At 46.1% G+C, this 22,906-nt stretch overlaps 2 protein-coding genes across 2 annotated transcripts in view; both read right to left on the reverse strand.

The window, feature by feature from the left end:
• The window catches only part of TRIM33 (tripartite motif containing 33), a 71,563-nt gene extending 65,828 nt beyond the window's left edge, over positions 1–5,735 (reverse strand). Inside the window, 2 exon segments of the mRNA XM_045015019.1 lie at positions 5,320–5,702; positions 5,704–5,735. Coding sequence (XP_044870954.1) covers positions 5,320–5,702; positions 5,704–5,735 — 415 coding nt within the window.
• A 7,131-nt stretch (positions 5,736–12,866) lies between these two features.
• On the reverse strand, positions 12,867–22,339 carry BCAS2 (BCAS2 pre-mRNA processing factor). The gene is made up of 7 exons (XM_045017089.1): positions 22,184–22,339; positions 20,899–20,991; positions 20,590–20,660; positions 17,188–17,349; positions 15,224–15,274; positions 13,850–13,930; positions 12,867–13,284 (listed from the first exon to the last, which is right to left on the reverse strand). The coding sequence occupies exons 1-7, from the start codon at positions 22,274–22,276 to the stop codon at positions 13,158–13,160; spliced, it is 678 nt and encodes a 225-aa protein (XP_044873024.1). The 5' UTR covers positions 22,277–22,339; the 3' UTR covers positions 12,867–13,157.
• Positions 22,340–22,906: the final 567 nt, after the last annotated feature.

The raw sequence follows: 22,906 nt of genomic DNA on the forward strand, positions 1-22,906 counted from the left end.
CAATGTAAATTAAGATACATGTAAAATAAACACAATGGAGCATGTAATCTGAAAGTGGTATCCTGCAGTTGCACAGGATGCTTCAGGTGTAGCAGTGGGCATGGCTAACTATCAAGACTGACAGGGAAAGTAGCTGCTCATGGCAAGCTAACAGGCCATATGGATTGCAGAATTATATATAAAAGAAAAGGAGCTTCTGCAAAGGTAGTTTACATGGCCCATGATTGCACCACACACTGCTCAGCAATGCTGTAGCTGCCTCTGGTGCAAGAATGTTCTATTGCCACAAATGCCATGATTTTCTTGCCATCTAGCTAGTTCCATCTGTAGTATGTAGGAATGTGTGTCCACTGAACACCAGAATTGTTCAAATATCTATAGCCCTCTGGTTTTACTCAATTCCTAGGGAACCTGCTGGGCTGATGGAAGTTTGACCATGCAATGCTGTACACTGTCCTCCACAGCTTCCAACAGGGCTGTATACACCTCTTCTTCAATATAACGCTGTCCTCGGGAGCCAAAAAAATCTTACCGTGTTATAGGTGAAACCACATTATATTGAACTTGCTTTGATCCACCAGAGTGCGCAGCCCCCCCCCCACCCCACCCCACCCCACCCGAGCACTGCTTTACCGCGTTATATCCGAATTTGTGTTATATCGGGTCACGTTATATCTGGGTAGAGGTGTACTTCCTTGCCCATGCAGTTGATGCATTTTTCAGAGCCATCCATGGGCATCAATTTAGATACCCTTAACCAGATGAACCCACAGTACTGGAGGTTTGCACATGTCAATTTACACATCAGTTAGGTGTCTAAGTTGCCCCATCAAATAGGTAAGGTGCCTTTTACATCAGCACAGAATATGGCCTAGTGTTCTTTAAGAGAACTTTACTGGAATTTGTTTTCCATCCTTAACTTAATTATTTTCTGCAGAAGTTACTCTTTACTAATTCTCTATACTTGGACACTTGTTTATCTGAACATGCCATTATTAGATAAAGCATGCAAAATTTGGCTTGATAATCTATGTCCTTTAGTAGAGTACAACCTATACAGCATGCAAGATTTAGAATCTGGCCTCAGCAAAACACCAGATGTGTCAGAGTCCTTCTATGAGTCTAAATAAGATTTTATGAACCTTCATTTTAAGATGGACCTTCTGATACCATTTGCTCAGGCTCTACTCTTTTCCTGTACCCCCCAAAGATATCAAATTCAAGTTGTGCACTCTGCAAGAGCGCACAGCACAGAATGCACAAATTTAGCCCTCACGCATTCACATAACCATATGGGACAGATGTACAGGCAGTGTCAAGAACAGGCAAGGTTAAGGTGGACCAGCAGGCAAACAAAGGGCGAACTACTGTATTCATTGGTTTATACTGTAGTTGAGAGCCTCTGATCCTTTCCAGCCTACTGTACACCTTTCAGGAGTCTGAGTTTCACCTCACTTAAAAACTACTTGCTTACAAAATCAGACAAAAATGTCACAGCACATTACTGAAAACTTGCTTGTTTTCTCATTTTTACCATACAATTATAAAATAAATCAACTGGAATATATATATTGTACTTACATTTCAGTGTACAGTAGTATATAGAGCAGTATAAACAAGTCATTGTCTGTATGAAATTTTAGTTTGTACTAATTTTGCTAGTGCTTTTTATGTAGCCTGTTGTAAAACTAGACAAGTATCTAGATGAGTTGATGTAACCCCAGGGGTACCCCGGGTTGAGAGCTACTACTTTTTAGATCATATGTATGTAGCTGGAGCTCTGCATCTCAGTGCATATTACATACCATGTGCACACCATATACAACTATCTAATGATGTTTCTAATCTAAAATTCTTCAAACATGCTCAAAACACTCATTCTTATTGAAGACAAAGGCCAAACAAAGTTTTATTAAAAAGAAGCAGCTTGAGTTGTGAACACAAATGTCTGAAAAGTTTCAGTGATGAAAAGAATGACAACATTTTAGGGCTGTCGATTAATTGCAGTTAACGCGATTTAACTCAAAAATATTAACGGATTAAAATTAACTGTGATTAATCACACTTTAAACAGAATACCAATTAAAACTTACTAAATATTTAGTATGTTTTTCTACATTTTCAAATATATTGATTTCTATTACAACACAGAATATAAAGTGTACAGTGTTCACTTCATATTATTTTTAATTACAGATATTTTTATCATTTTTACAGTGCAAAGATAGTATTTTTCAATTCACCTCATAGAAGTATTGTAGTGAAATCTCTATTGTGAAAGTGTAACTTACAAATGTAGATTTTTTTGTTAAGTAACTGCACTCAAAAACAAAACAATGTAAAACTTTAGAGCCTACAAATCCACTCAGTCCTACTTCTTGTTCAGTCAATTACTAAGCCAAACAAGTTTATTTACATTTACGAAAGATACTGCTGCCTGATTCTTATTTACAATGTCACCCGAAAGTGAGAATAGGCGTCCACGTGGCACTTTTGTAGCTGGCGTTGCAAGGTATTTACATGCCACAGAAATGCTAAACATTCATGTGCCCCTTCATGCTTCGACCACCATTCCAGAAGACATTTTGATGCTGATGATGCTTGTTTTAAAAATATGTTAATTAAATTTGTGACTGAATTCCCTGGGGGATAATTGTATGTCTCCTGCTCTGTTTTACCCGCATTCTGCCATATATTTCATGTTACAGCAGTCTCAGATGATGACCCACCACATATTCGTTTTAAGAACACTTTCACAGCAGATTTGACAAAATGCAAAGAAGGTACCAATGTGAGATTTCTAAAAATAGCTACAGCACTTGACTCAAGGTTTAAGAATCTGAAGTGCAGTCCAAAATCTGAGAGGGAGGAGGTGTGGAGCATGCTTTCAGAAGTCTTAAAAGAGCAACACTCAGATGCACAAACTACAGAACCTGAACCACCAAAAAAGAAAATCAACCTTCTGCTGGTGGCCTCTGACTTAGATGATGAAAATGAACATGTGTTGGTCTGCACTGCTTTTCATTATTATTGAGCAGAACCTATCATCTGGAAGGACATGTGGCCTCTGGAATGATGGCTGAAGCATGAAGGGATATATGAATCTTTAGCACATTTGGCATGTAAATATCTTGTGATACCAGCTACAATCATGGAATATCAGGGTTGGAAGGGACCTCAGGAGGTATCTAGTCCAACCACCTGCTCAAAGCAGGACCAATCCCCAGCCAGATTTGTGCCCCAGATCCCTAAATGGCCCCCTCAAGGACTGAACTCACAACCCTGGGTTTAGCAGGCCAATGATCAAACCACTGAGCTATCCCTCCCCTCCCACAATAGTGCCATGCAAATGCCTGTTCTCACTTTCAGGTGACATTGTAAACAAGAAGCAGGCAGCATTATCTCCCGCGAATTGTAACCAAACTTGTTTGTCTGAGCCATTGGCTGAAGTAGGACTTAGTGGACCTGTAGGCTCTGAAGTTTTATGTTGTTTTATTTTTGAATGCAGGTTTTTTTGTACACAATTCTATATTTGTAAATTTAACTTTCATGATAAAGGAACTGCACTACAGTACTTGTATTAGGTGAAACAAAAACAAAAGAAATAGTATTTTTCTACAGTGCAAATATTTATAATCAAAAATAAAGTGAGCAATGCACACTTTGTATTCTGTTTTGTAATTTAAATCAATATATTTAAAAAATGTAGAAAAACATCCAAATATTTAAATGGTATTCTATTACTGTTTAACAGCACAGTTAATCATGATTAATTTTTTTAACCGCTTGACAGCCCTACATCATTTCTTATTGTTGAATACTGATGAAAATAAATAGCGTTTTACAAAAAGTTGCATTAGCTTTCATTTAAATGAGCACTTTTTAAACAGCTGTTCATGAAAGGGCCCCTCTTCCGGTTTTACATGTCCCCAAGATAGTGTTCCTTATAACCAAACCAAAGTAACTATTTGTAGAAACTGCTTTTAAATGGTAATTTAAATATCCAAAAACCTGAAAGTTTCAAAACATAAGCTAACTTTCAGTTTTAATCAAGTTTAGAAATAAATCCCATTGTGTATCCCAATTTTAATTGGGCATGGAAATATTATACCAATGGACATAGCATCTCTAACAAGCATATGCAGATTGTTCTAGAAAGAAACCAAGTAGTAATTAGGATTCAAATGAAGTTAAGTTCTCCAAATTGCTGCTTGGCATTCACATTATAACTACCAGAGACAAAATTCTTTGAGAAGACTAGCCAAGAAAGTTTTCAGTGTCTGTTTAACTACAAGGCCAAGATTGTCATCTTCCAGGGACATACAGTACGAGTGTCATATGTACTATCACACAGGTCATTCAAAAAAGGGGTACAGATAAGGAAACAACCACCATACGTATTCCATGAGTTTTGCCATCCTCATTCCATCTAACTGTGCCAAAATGGATGACAACATAAAGATGCAGTTTTAGCACGTCTGTGAATGAACAGGTTGGCAAACTAAAGGTAGCCCAAAATACACACTTAATCGTTCCCAAACCAAACATAAAATTACCATAAAATTAGGATTGCATATTACAGCATTTTCTTTAAATGATGGACCCAACAAACTACATCCAAACAACAGCATAAGGGTGCATAGATTTTACTTCTTAACCTACCCCCCTACTTGCGAACAAAGGCTGTTCCAAACTGAACTAAATTAAGACAAAACTGAAAAAAACAAGCTCCATGAAGCTCTCTAGGTTTCTTAAACGAGTCTATTTTTCAAGACTATGAGTGGGTAGTTCTCAACAGAGCTGTAGCTAATAAGCCCCCAAAGGCTCACATGACAGATTCGGGATTCTCCCTCTGTTCGGAGAGGCTCAGCCTTACCTCCCCTGCCACCAAGTTTAGGGCCCAGCAGCCGCACTAGGGGCCCGGGGAAGGCAGGCAGGCAGGCAGCCCGCCCGCCCGCCCTGGGCGCTTTGCTGGAAGGGATTCGGGCTGCGCACCAGGCGTGTGCTGTGTGTTTCCCAGAGAGCGGAACAATCCTGACTCCAAGGAGGCGGAGCGGGGACAAGCTGCCAGCCCCAAGCCGGGGTGCTGAGCATGTAAACACGCCGCAGGGGAGGGATCTCCGGGCGGCTCGGACCCCGGCCCGGGGGTTCCCGGGCAAGTAGCGAACAGCGCGTCTAGAGCCAAACCCCGACCCGCGCCGCCTGCTGTGGGCAAGGGCGGGGAGCAGGCCCCCCGCGGCCCCGGCCCCCGGAGCGCCGGGCGAAGCGCCGCCCGAGCCGCTCCCTGCCCCGCGGGCGGGCGGTTGGGCCCGGCCTCACCTTGCTGGATGTCGCCGTTGGCGCCGCCCGGCACGGGCACGCTGAGCTGGCGCTCGGGCTCGGGCAGGCAGCGGCGGCAGAAGGAGTGCAGGCAGGGCAGCAGCTTGGGCTCGGCCTCCCGCCGGCTCTGCAGGCTCTGCGCGCACACGGCGCAGGTGTCCAGCAGCGACAGCGGGCCCGGCGCGGCCGCCGGCAGGGGGGGCACCGGGCTGGGGCCGGGGCCCGGGCCCGCCGCGGCCTCCGCCTCCGCCGGGCCCTTCTCGGCCGCCGCGCCGGGGCTCTCGCGCTCCTCGGGCGGGGCGACGGCGGGCGCGGGCGGGGCGGAGCCGGAGGGGGACGTGGCCGCGGGCTCCTGGCCGCCGCCGTCCGGGCCGGGCTCCGCAGCCCCCCCCGCCGCCTCCTTTGTTTTCCGCCATGTTTCCTCCTTTGAACCCGACTCCCCGCTCCGCGCACGCACAGCTCCGCGCCTGCGCCCGCACGCCCCGCGTCACCGGGCTCCCGCACACGCTGCGTGCTCGCGCCCGGTAGGTACGCGGCAGGCGGCGCAGGGGCGGGGCTGGGCACGGGCCCGAGCGAGGCGCGCACCCGGCACGCCGCGGCTAGAGACCGCGGGCAGCGTGGAGCGCGCGGCCGACACGCCGCTTCAAGGGAACGCGCACGGCCTGCCCAGCGCGCACGCGACTTCGGAGGGAGCGCGTACGGCATGGCCCAGGGGAGCGGCGGCGCGTGCGCATAGTGTTCCTCCCTGGCCGGAGCAGCGAGGCGTCGTGAAGCTGCTTCGCTCTTCGGCTCAGCATCAGCAGCGGGGCACCGAAAAGGGCGGGACAATGAGGGGCGGGGCTTCCTTTCCTCTTCCAGGCTCCACGCTTCAGCTCGACGCCCGACTGGCTGAGCCATAGGCTCCCTTAGGGGCTGCAGCCAATCAGCTTGCCGGGATGGAAGCGGTCTCGCTGGCCCTGGCAGCCAACTGCCATTGCAGAGAGCGTGATGGGCAGTGGCACTGCCCCCTCATGGCCCACAGGAGGCGGGTCTTTCTCCCCCCTTCAGCAAGGCCAGGGGCAGGGTCCAGCCAGGAGAGGGTGGGTAGTGCCCAGGCCGGGCTGCCCACCCAGCCTGCCGTCAGCTGGGCCTGTCCAGGGGCACCGTTACACGTGGTTTCGCTGTCCGTGACCACAGCACCACGCTCGCCACAGCACCACGCACAGAAACCAAGCCCAATGCCCAGCATCCTTCTGTCATCTTACACATTGTGGGTGACCTACTGGCCAGGCAATTCATAGTGCCCTGCCCATGGTGGCCCATATAGTTCATAACAGCGTGACAAATCCTGACTAGTTGCTACAATAGCTGACGGGAAGCAGGTGGTGGTAGGGTTTTGAGGGTTCAAACGCTCCTGCTCACTTGTGATAGGATGTTTAAAAAAATACATATATAAAAATTAAATGTAAAGATCCCACAGGAATTATTGGAATGAATTTATATGCACCATTGTTTTCAGAAGTGAAGGTGGATGTTCTGTTTAAAGAAAAAAAAAAAAGGTGGCTACATGTTTAGCGTTTCATTTTGGTTAATGGAGGCTGCCCCTTTATGAACAGGATTTGGTTCTATATTTGAGGTTGAATCAACATGGGGGAGATAGTGCTTGTGTAAAGTCCAAAAAGGATTTTGAAAAAATGAGCTGAAGCCAAACCCCAGACCATGCAGTAACCAAAAAGAGAAGAGCTTGACCCCTGCATCATGAACCAGCAGTTGAGAAGAGTGGTAAAATTTAAAAGTTGGCTCTTGTTCACTTTTTTTTAAATTATAAGTAAGGTCATTCTATTTGGGTCTTTCAGTTAGAAAGTGAGTAAGTGTGGGGGCTCACTACAGGCCAAGTCATGTAGTGGTTTGTCTATCCTATAAGCCCAGATAAACTTGGCAGAGAATAGAAAAACAACACTTCCTCTTAAGCAGTTTCTTGTACTTATTCATCTCTCCCCCATATTGGGCTTGAAACCTAAAAGGTCTCATTTTGTAGAGAATGATAAATAGTGTGAATTACCATGGGTCAATTTGACCAGCTCCTTATTTCTTATAAATTACCTCATCTGAGACATTACCTGTTCATAGATTACAACATAATTTTTCATTTGGGTTTTATTGTTAATAATTTTGTGTCAAAGAAATCATAATAATTGTCTTTTTCCTGTCTCAAGCTGTATTTTGTTATACGCCTAGCTTATTTGCTCATTTGATTAAAATACTGCTAACTGTTACTAACAACCCCTATTGTCTGTGGTGAATGAATAAATACTAATTGGTTAAGAATAAGCAACAGACCTGCTTTTAAAATTATTTTTGTAACTCAGATAGTAATTTACTGCATGAGCACAGCATTGAAATAGTGGGTCTTGGTCCCTCATCACTAATCCAAGTGATAAGACTTAAAAATTAGTCTAGAATAAATAAATCAATCAAAACTGTTAAATTTAGGACCAACACTGTAGCTCGCTACTCAGTTCCTTCCTGGTTGTATCACAGTTTTCACATACCCTACCAAGTGTTTCATGTTCTTCATCAGCTGTCAGACTTTTGTTTTCCCTACTGACTGGTTCAGATAAAGTTTTGCATAACTTCCTAAAAGTGGGTGCAGTTGTACTGGCCCCCTTGCCAGCAGTCTGAGGCTTCATAAATATTCATATTTGAACAGATTTGGTGACAGGTTGCTTTGCTGTTCACTTTTAAATAAAGTATATAGTCATTTCATTACATAATATCTTTCTGCTGCACATGAATATCATACAGAAGACAAAATTAAACCATAAGACATACAAAATTAGACACAATGCAGTTCTGTCTTCATATCGCCATACAGACATTGTTTGGAAGAAGCAATTACAAAGTGTAATGGGGCTATACTGCTTGTTCCAAACAACATTCATTAACTCACACACACCAGTAACGCTAGCTCTGATTCCTGACAAGTTCCCAAAACAGATTTTTCATCCAGACCCATCCCTTCAGTATCTCAGAACATGGATGCTGGCTGGTTAACCACAGTGGATAGAAGCTGCTCTGCTGATATTTTCAACTTTCTAATTCAAAGCAGAAAAGACTCCACAAGACTAACAGTAGGTACAGGACTAATTCATGTGTATCTTCCAGTCCTAGAATCCCCCTCCTGCCTGAGATCTCAATGTGGTTTCAGCTAGCTTGATGGGTTCCCTCTGAGTGCTTGGTGGTATGCTCGCTAAACTTCCTTTTAATAGAGATAGTGATTGCCACTAAAAAGGCTATCAGCCCAAATGTTAGGGAAAAATGCAGGCACTTGTGGCAGACCCACCATACACTGTCTTCCACAGGACCCCAACAAGAATTTTTACCTAACGTGATCTCTGACTTCATCTAAACCAGATGACCCACCTTACCTGTGTTCTTTCCTAAAATCACATACCGAACAAGGGGAGGCTAGGCTAGGCTTTATACCTTAGATGTACTCAGAACTCTTTCCACTTATCTTGTACTGCTTTTGCTACTGCAGATAGGGTTAAGAGTCAAGCTACATCATCCCAAAGGCTTTCAAAATGGGTCTCTGATTGGATTACTATGTTACAAGCTTGCTTTAGGGCTAATTTAGTTGACATGAGTAGGCCCAAGTTAAGACAAGCCCGAACAAGTTGCTGCAGAACAAGCCCAAACAAGTAATTGCTGACACCACTAGCTATTGTGGACGTTTATAGTAACTATGGGAAGAGAAAAATTAAACTAACTATTGTAGGTGTGTTTATAGTAAACCAAGTAGGCAGGAACGCAATGAACTGGTAAGTTTACCTTAACCAATCTGCAAAGTGATTGGTCCTTACATGCAAAAAGTATAGCTATAAGTAGCTAGGAAAGATGTATATAAACTGTGTAATGTGACATGAATTGGGATTACGGCTCATCCTGTACCTAAACTCCCAATGCCTTCATCTGGCGAGCCTGGGCAAAAAGCTGTTAAATGCCTAATAAAGTAACCTGAATGATGAGCTGGAGCTGAACTGAGGTTTTGGATACTAGATAACTGGATGAAGTCTTCTTCCAGAACTGGACCAGGTGTTCTGGATAAGCCACATGGAAAGGTCTCAGAGGGAATCCCAGTACTAGCTAGTTTAGAAACCTACCCATCAGGTCAGGGTAGAGCCCATTTGGCTAGAGCACAGGCAGCATCTGTGGTTTCTTTGAAAGGTGTTTCCATCTTTGAAATCTGTAGGTTACCTACTTGGGGATCAGTACATGCATTTACAAAACACTATTCCCTCACTGAAGCTTTCCAGTTGGATGCCCATTTTGGCAAAGCTGTCTTACAATCACCGGTTTTGTAGATTCTGAGCACCCACCTCCTCCACATCAAGTCCCTGTTTGTTAGTCACTGATATGGAAGAAAGGATACCTACTCTGTAACAACTGAGGTTCTTCAAGATGCATTGTCAATATGTAATCCATAATCCAGCCTCCTTTCCCACTACTAAGGAGTCTGATAACTCCTGGATTCTGTATTGGCAAAGGAACTGAGGGATGGCTGGTCCTACTTCACCCTTTATGCCCTTGGGGGTGGGGAATGAGGGCAATCAAGGCACAGGTGTGGCTCCAAGAGACAACGCTGAGATCAGAAACTTTTGGAAGCGCACATGACAGCCAGGAGTGGAATACATATGGACAAGGTAAGAAACTTATTTTTGAGACTTATTTTCAAAAAGGGATAGAGAATAAGACGGAGAATATCTTATCGCCCTTATATAAATCCATGGTACGCTCACATCTTGAATATTGCATACAGATGTGGTCTCCTCATCTCCAAAAAGATATAGTGGCATTAGAAAAGGTTCAGAAAAGGGCAACTAAAATTATTAGGAAGTTATTTACTTGTTCCCATAATATAAGAGCTAGGGGCCACCAAATTAAATTAACGGGCAGCAGGTTTAAAACAAATAAAAGGAAGTTCTTCTTCACACGGTGCATAGTCAACCTGTGGAACTCCTTGCCTGAGGAGGTTGTGAAGGCTAGGACTATAACAGGGATTAAAAGCCAACTAGATAAATTCATGGAGGTTAAATCTATTAGTGGCTATTAGCCAGGATAGGTAAGGAATGGTGTCCCTAGCCTGTTGTCAGAGGGTGGCAGGTTCACTTCCTCTGGGACACCTGGCATTGGTCACTGTCGGTAGACAGGATACTGGGCTGGATGGACCTTTGGTCTGACCCAACATGGCCATTCTTATGTTCTTAAGAGAGACTTCTCTGCTTCTCATGAGAGTCACAGCATCACTGGCAACACATTACATAAACTTCTCTGAGCAAATCAACTGGGGCTTGCAATGGGTGAAGATCCCAAAACGATGCATCTCAGAGCAAAAACTTACCAAGCTGCCAGATGTGATTTAGGGAAAATTCCTCCCCTCCTATTCAAATGACCACGGTTCCATGGAAGTGTGGAGCTATTAAAGAGGGCTCCCTATACTTTTACACTGACAATCACCTACTTCTCCACTGAGCAGCCAAAGCAGCAAAGTGCCCTGTTGATTAACACAAATGACAAAGACTGCATTAAAGAATGCTTAAGTTTGGATTTAAGATATGTTCACACTGAGGTGCCAACCTTCCTTTGCACTCCCTCACCCCAGCATACTGAAGGATCCTTACTGGGCACTATATTTCTTCTGTACTTTATCATAAGTCTCCCTTTCCCCATCTACAAATACCCAAGATATAGGAGGGAGCCTGTATCCTGTAGGAGGGCTAAAGTTAACAGGATATTGGACATGGCAGTAGGTGCACATTTCAGTTATGCATGTGGATTTAAACAAAACCGAATACCAATTTTTGTTGTGTTGCTACAGTGCCAAGTGTAATGGGGACTAGTCCCTGACTGGGACTCCAAGGCACCGCTGCAATACAAATAATTTTCAGCAGTAGTTGCCATACAAAAGCAGATCTCTGGCATTCAAAATACCACCGTGAAAGCCAAATTTTAAAATGCCTAGAAAGAAAAAAGGACTTACTTGTAATAACACATATACAATGATTGGGTGTGTGGCTATCAGAACAAAAAGGAAGGAACAGCCTCACAATACCTGAAACTTCAGTTATATTTTGTAGCAGAAGCATAGTACTTTGGTATAAGGACTGATCCTTTCATTATATCCTAGAGTGCCTGGGACAAACTGTGATTAATGTAAGACATTCTCTTCATAAAATTTCAAGAGTGCTAGTTCTGAAACAGAAACAGAGGAACAAGCATAGCAAATATTTGGGTTTGAGTAAGCAGCAAAGAATCAGTTGTAGAAATGACTGCATTAGACTGGTTTGAGGCAGTGAATTCTGTATTTTAAAACTGGAAGAGGGATGGTATCTATCCCCATGAGGGAAGAGTAGCTACCTTTGGCAACTTAGCCAGTGATCTCGTATAAAATTTTCCTCTGTCAGATAAATTCACTCACAAAGAGCAGAGCACCTTGTTAATTTCAAATCTTGGTTTAAGAAGCTAACAACATGGATATTTTATATTAATCCACTGTGGCTGGATTTTATGTTCATATTTTGAAAAGGGATGACATGCAGATTAAGAGGCAATTCACAGCAGTAAGGGATGAGGGCAGCAGGGAACCACACTAGGCTACCAGCAGGAGAGAAGGTCAGGCTGCCAGTAGGAGAGAAGTCACACCAGGCTTCCAGCAGGACAGCAATATTCTGACAGCTATATTTGACATCACTATCCACATGGCAAACAAAGATCCAGCCATGATGCTGGAGTCTGTGGATAATACAAATATAAATAAGGCAAGAATTTTAATCTCTTTAGAAGGCTTAACTATAGTGTTGTTAAGCAAATATATTTCCCTTTTTGCTTTACATATAATTGCATCCTGTTTATTACTAAGGAAAATGTATTCAGTTTGAATCCGTGATGCACACTTGCTATTAGAATAAGGCCTCTCATTCATTCCTTTGGATTAAGTACAAGCTCCAGTTCCTCTTACAGAACGGCCTAGAGACTTGCACTAAACTATTAATGTTAACTTTTCTTGCACTGTCACTAGTCAGGGTTGCTTCTTCCTTCTGTGCCATGATGTCATATGTGGCTAAAAAATGCTGGACAGCATTTTGCCCTTTGGGTAGTTGCAGCAAGACCTATGGCATAATTTAAAAACTGCGGCTAGAACTATGGACAGGTGCCTTATACACTGAAAAAGATAGATGGCCTAGACAAGAGAAAGAAGGAGATCAAAGCAGCAAACCCTGGATCTGCCAGACAAGCCAAAGTGCCAGGAAATGCAAACAGCAGCTTCTACAAAGACCAGCAAAAGCTCCTTCTAAAGGTCATGGAGGTAGTAACCACAGCAATGAATCCACTGTCATCAATAAATTCAAAACCTTGCCCCAAGAAAGAACTTGTTCCATCTATGGCCTTGATGATATCATGCCCTCTAATGGCTCTTATGAAATGAAACATGCATACAAGCTTAAGGTACCTGCATGAGGTTTAGTATCTGACAATGCTCAGATGTTTACAGCTATCAGAAGCCAAAGAAAGTTAGAAAAATGTTTATTTCAGGTATAAGAAATACAAAAACAAATAGATATGGTTCTGTCCAAGAACCACTCATTCACACATGAAATCCTTGTGCATTCAGTCTATGGAGCAGGATTTTTTTTCCTGAATCTGCTCTGCCTCCTCCTAGTCTTTAAAACAAGAAACTGAGCACTGATGATGGTTTTCCATCTCATTACACATGCAGATATTAGACAGCCTAAGGACACGTGGCATCTCCACAAAAAAAAAGTTGCAAATGTGCTGCGGTGAATGGCAGGGGTCAGACCTCAGAAGTCTTGCTCGATGTTCTCCTTGTTGGCCTCCCCATGCTGCTGTTTAATTTGTAAGATTTCATTTTCTAGTTGCACAATCGTTCGCTCAATCTCATAGTTTTTACTGACCAGAGACACCCACCTGGAACAGAACATATAAAAACCCTGAGTTTAAATACTAATTGTTCAGAGCAATAACTGTTTCTATAATAAAGGAAGGTAGCTGCACCTTTGGATCAATCCATTAGATACAAACAAGGAAGTAATTCCTCAATATCTGATAAACTTCAGCCACTACATATGACCAATTTAAACAGACAAAGTGATGGAACTTTCATTCTATTTACTTGATGTTAAACCACACTCTGCAAAACCTGATGCATTTTCAGATTCCTGACAGTTAGAAAACTAAGAGTTTTAGAAATAAACCAAGTTCTGTAGGTGATTTCAAATTGCTAATGTGTCCTCTGCCCTCCCAATTCAGTCACTGCTTCAAGCAGCCACACCTGAATTACCCAGTTAAACAACTATTACCTGCAGCTACTGTTACCTGATAAAAGGTGCACAAGGTGATGCCAATCCTGTGAAGGCATCTACCTGGGTCACCAAAAGCCTGTCAGAGGCTATCCTCTCCAAGGGAGAAAAAAAATCATGCAGAATGTGTATCTGGGGAAGAATTAGATTAAGAGGAGATTTTAGACACTTACGTTGACTCCATCTCTCGTAGCTTAGACCCAGCTGTGAGCTGCATGTTCTTTCGCTGCCAGTTGAGATCTTGAATGTTTTTCCTGGGAGAAAATGTTACTTGTTTAACCACACAATTGCATTCACTTTTTCTGCTGCCCTGGAAGTTTAACATTTGCTATTGTGCTTTAAATGCAGCCCAACTCCGTTACTCAGCTACTGGAAAGGATCCTGGATACCCAAACGCACAGCACCAGAAGCATGAAGCTCAGTCACAGGCATGCATATAAACTACACCTAAGTATCAAGTCTAAAGAGAAAGCAGACTGTGGACATAAAATTCTGTAAAATGAAACTCAAACATGCTAGTAGGGCAGGAAAAGCAGAGTGTCGGAGTGTCTGAGCTCAGAGTTCTGTTTTGTCCACTCTGAGAAAAATCAGGATGCTTAAACTAAACTGCACCATTCTCATGAAGCCAACAATAATACCTTTGGATGGAAGTGGCTCCAGACAGAGGCTGGGAAGAGCTGGATACACAGAGACCATTTAGATTTTGTATTAAATAAAATTAGAACACTGGTGAGGTTCTTGCTTTTGTCAGTCTCAATACCCAGATTGCATATCCAAGTTTGTTCTGGAACACTTCCCAAACTCCAGCAAAGAGTCCTATCACCCCTGCTTCCCCCACTCACTGTATCTCAGAAACTAATCCTAAATTGCCCAAGAAAAACAGGCAGTGGTGAGAAATGGCTTGCTAGGCAATGTCGCCCTTCCCTCTGACAAGGATTCACACAGTGTTTCATGAGATTGTCACCTTCAGACTGGACTACTATAATTTGCTGTATCTGAGTCTGAAGGTAAAATCAATGAAAAAGCTCCTGCTTGTACGGAATGCACCAGTCCATCTCAGTAAGATGAGCTGCCATGATCAGATCACCCCTGTTCCCTACACTGGTGACCAATCTGCATTTGCTGTCTATTCAAGGCTGTAGCCCCAATCAAAGCAATCAACAAGCCAAACCTCACACTAGCCACCACATAGACCTGCCAAGACTACTGGAATCCTCTGGACAAAAATAACTCGAAGCAGTGGGAACCCATTACCAGCAGCTGTTCTTCAAGGAGGATCCTACTATTGCTGGGTAGGGATCCAGGCAGAAACAGTTTGTATGGACTGGAAACAGGAGGAATTGTAGTGAGTTTGTCCAAAAACGATGGACTAATTCACCACCTGCTGCTTCACCACAAAACCAAAAGAAACATGACCAGGTCCTCTTCTCTACAATCCTGGCAGCAGCCTAGGGATGAGTGGAGGCCTTTCTATATCTGTTATTGGGGAATTCCCTTTAGAGTTCCTTCCAAGTTTAAACATAAGGATGAGAAAGGGCAGCACTTACCTCAGTTTCTGTAGTTCTTTCTGAGCTTGTTCGATCATATGAACCAGGTGTCTAATAAGCAAAGATGAAATGTGTAAAAACAGGAGAACACAGAATTTATCAGCTCACTCAGTGCTATACAATCAATAGTGGGAAGCAAGGAAAAACAAAGATTGGTGTGTCATTTATTTCTCCAAAATGACATAAATGACATGATGGTCATACTCCCCACCCAGGCCAAGATGTCTGATATTTGCACCTCACCTTGAAGAGGCACACTGTATCTTATACATTTATTTTACAGTAAACCTGCATGATTTGGGTTGAACTGCTGCTGGGGGACAATTAAACGCACAGGCCCTAAGCTGAAAAATGCATCTCAAAATGCAATAGGCAAAATTACTGACAAGGCTTTTTATTGGTTTACAAGCGTGATGCTAAACTTTCAGCAAACAGTCCCTTGGAAGCCTGTATTTGAAAAGATAAGAATATGCTCAAATTGGGGCACATTATTCCCCATAATTTTCCTACTCAAATAAGAAAAATAAAGGTTAATGCATAATTTAGGACACACACTTATCAAACTATAATATCCAAAGATGAAAAATTGCTGAATGTTAAAAAAAAAGTTTACGTTTCGTTAGTTTAATGTTAATAGTTTATGACCATGTATAGAGAATGAGCTGGATAGACCAGTGTAATACTTATGCTAAGGCTTTGGCCTAGTCTTTGCTTGACATGAGTCTTGCCAATTTCTTTCTTAGGAAGACTTTCTTAAATGATGTTCACAGCTGACAGGACATTTTATTTTGGTCACAGAATGTATCGTGTTGGAGGACACAGACAAGAGAAAGTTAATCAGTACCATAAAATACACAAAACATCATGCTAAGAAGTCCCCGGATTGGGAAAAGCAGGAGTAAGGTGACACGAAATGTGGACAACATAAGTTACATACATTGAAGTTTGTGCATGTGTAATGCATATGTGATATTGAAAATTATAAAAAAAAATACAAAGTGAACAAGGACTGAAGTTGGAGAGTATCTTCCAGAGATTGAGATGACCATCAAGAAGTGGAGAAGAGCTTCCTGGTCTCCTGGAACTCAGTAACTTGGGACCCTACCTGTTCCTTTTTATCTGTTTGTTATGTCACATAAATATGATCAGAAACTGTAAGTGACAATATTTGTACGTTTTCAGATAGAATCAAATACAAAACCTGACTAAGCATAAATTGGGTGGACTCATGCTTCAGTTTCCCACCTTACACTTCAGTTAAGGACACAAACATCTACCAGGAATTCTACAACCTCATTCATTCTGTAGAACTCAGAGCTTCTCTCAGACATCTCTGCAAATGCCTCAATCCTGCCTCTGCCTATGTTTTAACATACTCCATTCTGCAAATCACCCAGGAAGGGCTCCACAAATTAGTTTGAGAACCACTGAGGAAAGCATATTCTGGCTGGTTCCTTTGATAGTCACTTAAGACAGATTTCATTGTAAGGGCTAAAACCCTGTCCCCCTCCTCCAATCTGCCATCTAGTAAAACTAAACTTCTTCTGCAGAAAGGGAGGAGCAAAATCTGGGGACCCTGAACAGATGGACAGAAAACCAGCACACGTTGCAGCTGTCTTCTGTTGGGCTCCCTGGGCCCCACTGTATCTGGAGCAGTGGGAGAGGCTGGAATATGGGATGTGACTGTTAGGTGCATGGCTCCACTGGATCATTCTCCAGCACAGAGAGGGTTGTGGCAGTAGCAGGGCTATTGCATCAGGCTATGCAACCACTTCTGTGGTCTCAATAGGAAAGGTGGAGAGAGTTCCCTTCCACCATCATCAGCATACAGCCTGATCAGATGAACTCTACCATAGTTCCAATTCGGTGATGATTCTGAAGAAGTTGTATGGAAAACACCTGAGAACTGAAAATTGACACCACTTTTGTCCAATATTTTCAGAAGAAAAGAAGGGACTGCTTACTCGTTATACACTTTCCAAGCATTGCAGCCATGCTGAGACATTAACTCCAGATTCTCAATCCGAACAGCCTGATGCTCCAGCTGAGCCATTGAGTTATTAACACATTCTTGCCATGCTGTGATATCATTCTTCTGACCAGAGGATGGAGCAGGCAGTTCATACCTGAAATAAAGCCAACCAGAAAAATGTGTCTCTAAACACGTCTCAACTACAATTAAGGTCATTGCATTTAGACCTTCTAGAACCAATTTTGCTCAGAGGCACAAACACTGACCTAGTGTCAAACCTAATGCAGAGAAAGCCATCAGCTCAGAACTAGTCATTAATACACTCCGGATACAGAACAACTTTTATTTGCTCAATTATTATGATTTCAAATGTCGCTAGCTGAGAACCGCAGGCACGTCACTAAATACCTAATTTCTCTCTACTTCTTGTCAGTCTTCTTTGCTGAGATTTTGTAATTTTCTACAGCAACATTTCTCAGTGAACAGACGCAGGCAGCTCCTAAAATCACAGGGTACGTCTACTTTGCAATTAAACTCCCATGGCTGGCCATGTCATCTGACTCACGCTATGTGGCTGTAAAACTGCAGTACAGACACTGGGCTTGGATTGGAGCCAGGGCTCCGAGACCCTGCGAGGGGGGGAGGGTCCCAGAGCCTGGGCTCCAGCCTGAGCCCAAACGGCTACACAGCAATTTTACAGCCCAAACCTAGGCCAGCCACAGGTGTTTAATTGCAGTGTAGGCATACACACAGTAAACCTATGGAAACTCTTTTTCTAGCAGGGAAAGATCATTATCAAGAAGCTGCTGCTGGGCATTGACCATTTTTGAACTAATAATGTAGACCCTAAATGTCACTCTTTTTATTATTTTGAAAGGCACAGGTGTGCGTTTTAAATAAACCCTATACCAGTGTCTCTCAAACTGGTGTCCATGGACCCTGCTGATCAACTCCTCCCCGTCCCTCCCAGCACCTTCTGCACAACACCAGGTGGGCAGTATGGGTGGTGGCCCAGGTGGCCTGCCAAAGGAGCACTGTGTGCAGGGTTTGCCTGATTCCTACCTGACCTGCAGAGAGCCAGTCTGGCTGGAGGAGGCAGCAGGCGGAGCAGCAGCGTCTGGATGGGGGGGGACCCAAGCTGCAGGGGGGCAGCTGGACAAAAAAGCTGAGCCATGTGACTTCTCCAGAGCAAGGGTGCCCCTCCTTCCCCCTGCTCCACTGCCGCGTGCAGCTGCTCTGTTCCTCCCCACCCCCCGAGCCCGTGGCCACTCTGTACTGGGAGCATCCTCCTATCTGCTGTGCAGTGGGAGGCTGATGGTGGCGTGTTACCCTCCCCTCCACCCATATACACGGTGTCTCCACTGAGCTGGGGTGATGGGACAGGGGAAATCTCTGTGTGCTGCTGCCTCTCTGGGTCCCGCAGCATCTGCTTGTGTCTGAACAAGCCTTCAGGCACCTGACCCTGAGTGCTTTCTTAAAGAGAGTGTGCTCAACATTCACTCAGGCACACACACACTCCCCTCAGGTGCAGGGGACAGGAGTGATGGGCGTGCAGGAGGATTAGGGGCACAGGAGGGGAGTACAAGGGTTGGGGTGAAGGGGGCACAGTGCAGGGTTAGGGGCACAAGAGGGAAGTGCAACAGTAGGAGTGAAGGGGGTGCAGGATTAGGAGCACATGAATTAGGGGCAAAGGGACACAGTGTGGGAGGGTAAAGGTTGGGTGGGGAGCCCATGGGGGCAAGGGCCAATGGGGGGGCACACCATGCCCACGGGGGCTGGGGCACCAAAATGCAAGTTCGCCCAAGGTGCCATTTTCCCTAAGGCCAGCCCTGCAGTCTCTGCGGAACAACTGTTCCCCAAAGAGGATGGATCTAGACTGTTCTCAGTGGTAGCTGATGACAGAACAAGGAGTAATGGTTTCAAGTTGCAGTGGGGGAGGTTTGGGTTGGATATTAGGAAAAACTTTTTCAATAGGAGGGTGGTGAAATCTCCTTTGTTAGAGGCTTTTAAGGTCAGGCTTAACAAGTCCTGGCTGGAATGATTTAGTTGGGGATTGGTCCTGCTTTGAGCAGGGGATTGCACTAGATGACCTCCTGAGGTCCCTTCCAACCCTGATATTCTATGATTCTAGGTGCAAGAGGCGCTGGGAGGGAGGGAGAGGAGTGGGGCCTTGGAGGGAATTGGTAGAGTGGGGAAGGGCTAGAATGGGGGTGGGGTCTGAGCAGGGAGTTTGGGGGTCCGCAAACATTTTAAAATAAAAATGGGGGTCCTCAAGTTGCTAAAGTTTGAAAATTGCTGCCCTATAGTATTATTACATTTGAAACAGGCTTTCTATAAAGCACGAACTTCACATCATGATCATATTAGATGAAGATGGGAAGGGGATTCTAAGGCTAGAAAAGTTAGCATATGCCTAGTTGTCGTTGGGTCTTTGTTACCTACTGTTTACCAGAGACCTAGAGTCCAAAGAGTCATGCTCAGAACCAGCCATCAAGATGGAGAAAATACAGGAAGGAGTCTTATAGTCCACTTTTATTTAGTAAGAAACAATGCAACGTGCAGCTACTTGTCAAAATAAATGTAATGAGTGAAATACAGCATGTTACTGCTAGAAATAAAAGAGTAGCTTCCCATTTCAAATTGTCAGTATATTTAACAGAGCTGGGCTGACCTACACAATGGGAAAGGCTATCTGCTGAAACTTAAGGGTGGTCAGCCCATCATGTGTCTTGCCTGGACATCTCTCCACTGTGGCAATCCTGAGTTTCAAATAAAGAGGGGTTGAAGCTATTTGAACTTGCCAAGAAGTCTAAGGCTCCATGGCTGCATCATCCAAAAAAAGATGTGATTTTGGCTTCTCTGTCCCTCCTGTTAGAAAAGGTGACTATGTGTTTTAAAGAAAAGTAGTAGCCCTAATTAAAGCTGCAACATTTTCAACAACAAACAAAGCATTATTAAAAGCAGCTGCACAAATAAGGGCAGATCTGCACTTAAAATGCTGCTTTGGCTCAGCAGCACCGATACATCTGCACCGCTGTAGCATTTCAGTGAAGATGCTCCTATGCCAACAGGAGAGCTTTTCCCCCAGTTAATCCATCTCCCCAACAGGCAGTAGCTGTATCAATAGGAGAATCTCTCCCATCAACTTGGCGCTGTCAACACAGGGGGTTAGGTAGGTATAACTATGTCACTTACGGGTGTGGATTTTTCACACCACTGACCTGAGAGACTTAGTTATACCAATATGGGTCTGTACTGTAGACCCGGCCTAAGAATCGTGCACTACACGGCATCCGTCAGCAGGAGCAGGCCTGCCAGGGTCTGGAACGATCCCATCCAGACCAGGCCTTGCCCACTCGGCTCACAGAAGTCACTTGTTCGGACTCTCACTCACCTTTTCATGCTGAGGAGTTCTATGGGCTGCCGGGCTGCCAGGCGCTCAAACTCATTCCGCATAATTTCAGTCTGTTGGTGCAGAGCAGACAGTTACCCACAGCCAAGTAGGGGGAAGGAGAGTCCCAGAGTGCTCCCACCCCCAAGGGCAGGAGAGACTGGAGCCCTGCCACGCAGTGACTGAGGGTGGCAGTTCTCTTTGCGCCCCCAGCCCCACAGTGAGGGCACAGCTGGCGTTGTGCTACAGGAGCCTGTAACCAGGAGACTTCAGGGCTTGGCTCTGGCCACCCACGGCATCTCCTTGACTCACCTCAAAGGCGCTGTAGTCAGGCGTGGGCAGGTAGCTGAGGTAATTCTTAGTGGGCCGGTAGCGTCGCGTCTCCTCCTCCACCAGGGCAGCAGCCTAGAGAGAGAGCACAGAGTGGAGCAGGGTCAGCGTACCAGGTTTTCCTGGACATGAGCTCTTTGGTGGTCCTCTGATTTCCGTCCGTGGGGATTTTTGAAACATAAAGAAATGTCCAGGATTTTTCTTTGCTAATTGCAGATCAGACTGAGCTGCAGGCACCTGCGCCCTCTGCTGCTGGGTCCCCATCATTTCTCTGTCCCCACAGCTGTGAGCACAGGGCGGCTGCCCCGTTCTGGTTATGGCCCTTTGTCGCCACGCCCCGACTGGTCCCTCCCCTGCATCACTGCTGCTGGGTCCTGCCTGGCCAGGCCCACCGGCTAAGCGGAGATGCCTGCCCCACGGTAGGGCCTCAAAGCCTGACTGGGAGCAGGGTGACTAGATGTCCCGGTTTTAAAGGGACAGTCCCGATTTTGGGTCTTTTTCTTATATAGGCACCTATTAACCCCCACCCCGTCCCGATTTTTCACACTTGCTGTCTGGTCATCCTAACCAGGAGGGGATGAAAGGGCCAGGCCTGGCCCCGGCTCCTACCCTGGGGAGGAGCTAAATGACGGGCCTGCGCCAATTGCCTTCCACCGTGACAGGGAGTGACACTGCCCCCACCTTGAGAGTGAGACTGCAGGTGCCCCTGGTCCCCGCCCCCGTACACACATCATCCCCCTCCCGTACACACAGTCCCCTCCAGGTACATCCACACCCTCTCCGTACACACATCATCCCTCCCCCTCCCCGGTGCCTCTCTCTCTCCCCCACATACACACATCATCCCTCCCCCCCCCCATACCCCTCACCCACCCACTCACCCTCCCCGTACACACATCATCCCTCCCCCTCCCTGGTGCCTCTCTCTCCCCCCCACATACACACATCATCCCTCCCCCCCCCATACCCCTCACCCACCCACGCACCCTCCCCGTACACACATCATCCCTCCCCCTCCCTGGTGCCTCTCTCTCCCCCCCACATACACACATAATCCCTCCCCCCCCCCCAATACCCCTCACCCACCCACACACCCTCCCCCTCCCCGGTGCCTCTCTCCCCCCCGCATCATCCCTCGCTCGCACGCGCGCACACACAGTCCTCCCGCCCCCCCCCAAGTAACCCCCCCGTACACACGTCTCCAGGCCCCTCCCCCGTACACCCACGACACCGGCAAGGTCCCCCGGGGGCGGGGCCCAGCACTCACCGCCTCCCGTACGCCTGGCGCCTCGTAGCCCTGGTCGAAGTAGGGCAGCGCATCCACCGCTACCTCCCCGGCCACCAGCCCCGGCCCCGACATGGCAGCACTGACCGCGCGCCCCGCCGCGCCTGCGTGCTGGCCCCACGCCACCGCCCTCAGCGCGCCGGCGCCGGCCCCCTGCCCTCGGTGCGCAGGCGCAGAGACACGCGCTCCGTAGTTGCCCAACGCGCACGCGCAAACCTGGAGCGCCTCATCCCGCCACTTCCCGGGCGGCCACGCCCCTCGCACGTGGTCTCTCCTCAGAGGCTGGGAGTTGAGGCGCCGCCCTTGGGGCAGGGGGAGCGTTGCTGCCCCAGCCCGGCCCGTGCCATGGGCTGTTCCCGGCCCTACCTCAGCGAGGGGCTGCGGACGGGCCCCGTGTCCCCGCCCACGCGCCGGGGGGGGGGGGGAGAGACGCACAAACGACCTGGCCGCTAGCTACGCACGAGCTGGTGCTTTATTTAGCCCCCACAGGCCTGAGGCTGGTTTGTCAGCGCTCCACTGGCGGTATTAGGCCAGGCCTGAGGGAGCCCTGCTAGCCCCACTCTGAGGGCTTTAGCCACACAGGGCAGCTGTGCAGAAAGGCCACATTCACAAAGTTCCTAAAGGGACGTAGGTCCCTATGTGCAGCCACCACTGTCATTTTACCCACCCCCATCACGCGGGCCTGAGGATGCAGCAGTGTTGGTG

The sequence above is a fragment of the Mauremys mutica genome, chromosome 4 (assembly GCF_020497125.1).
Source record: "Mauremys mutica isolate MM-2020 ecotype Southern chromosome 4, ASM2049712v1, whole genome shotgun sequence".
NCBI classification, from domain to species: domain Eukaryota; kingdom Metazoa; phylum Chordata; order Testudines; family Geoemydidae; genus Mauremys; species Mauremys mutica.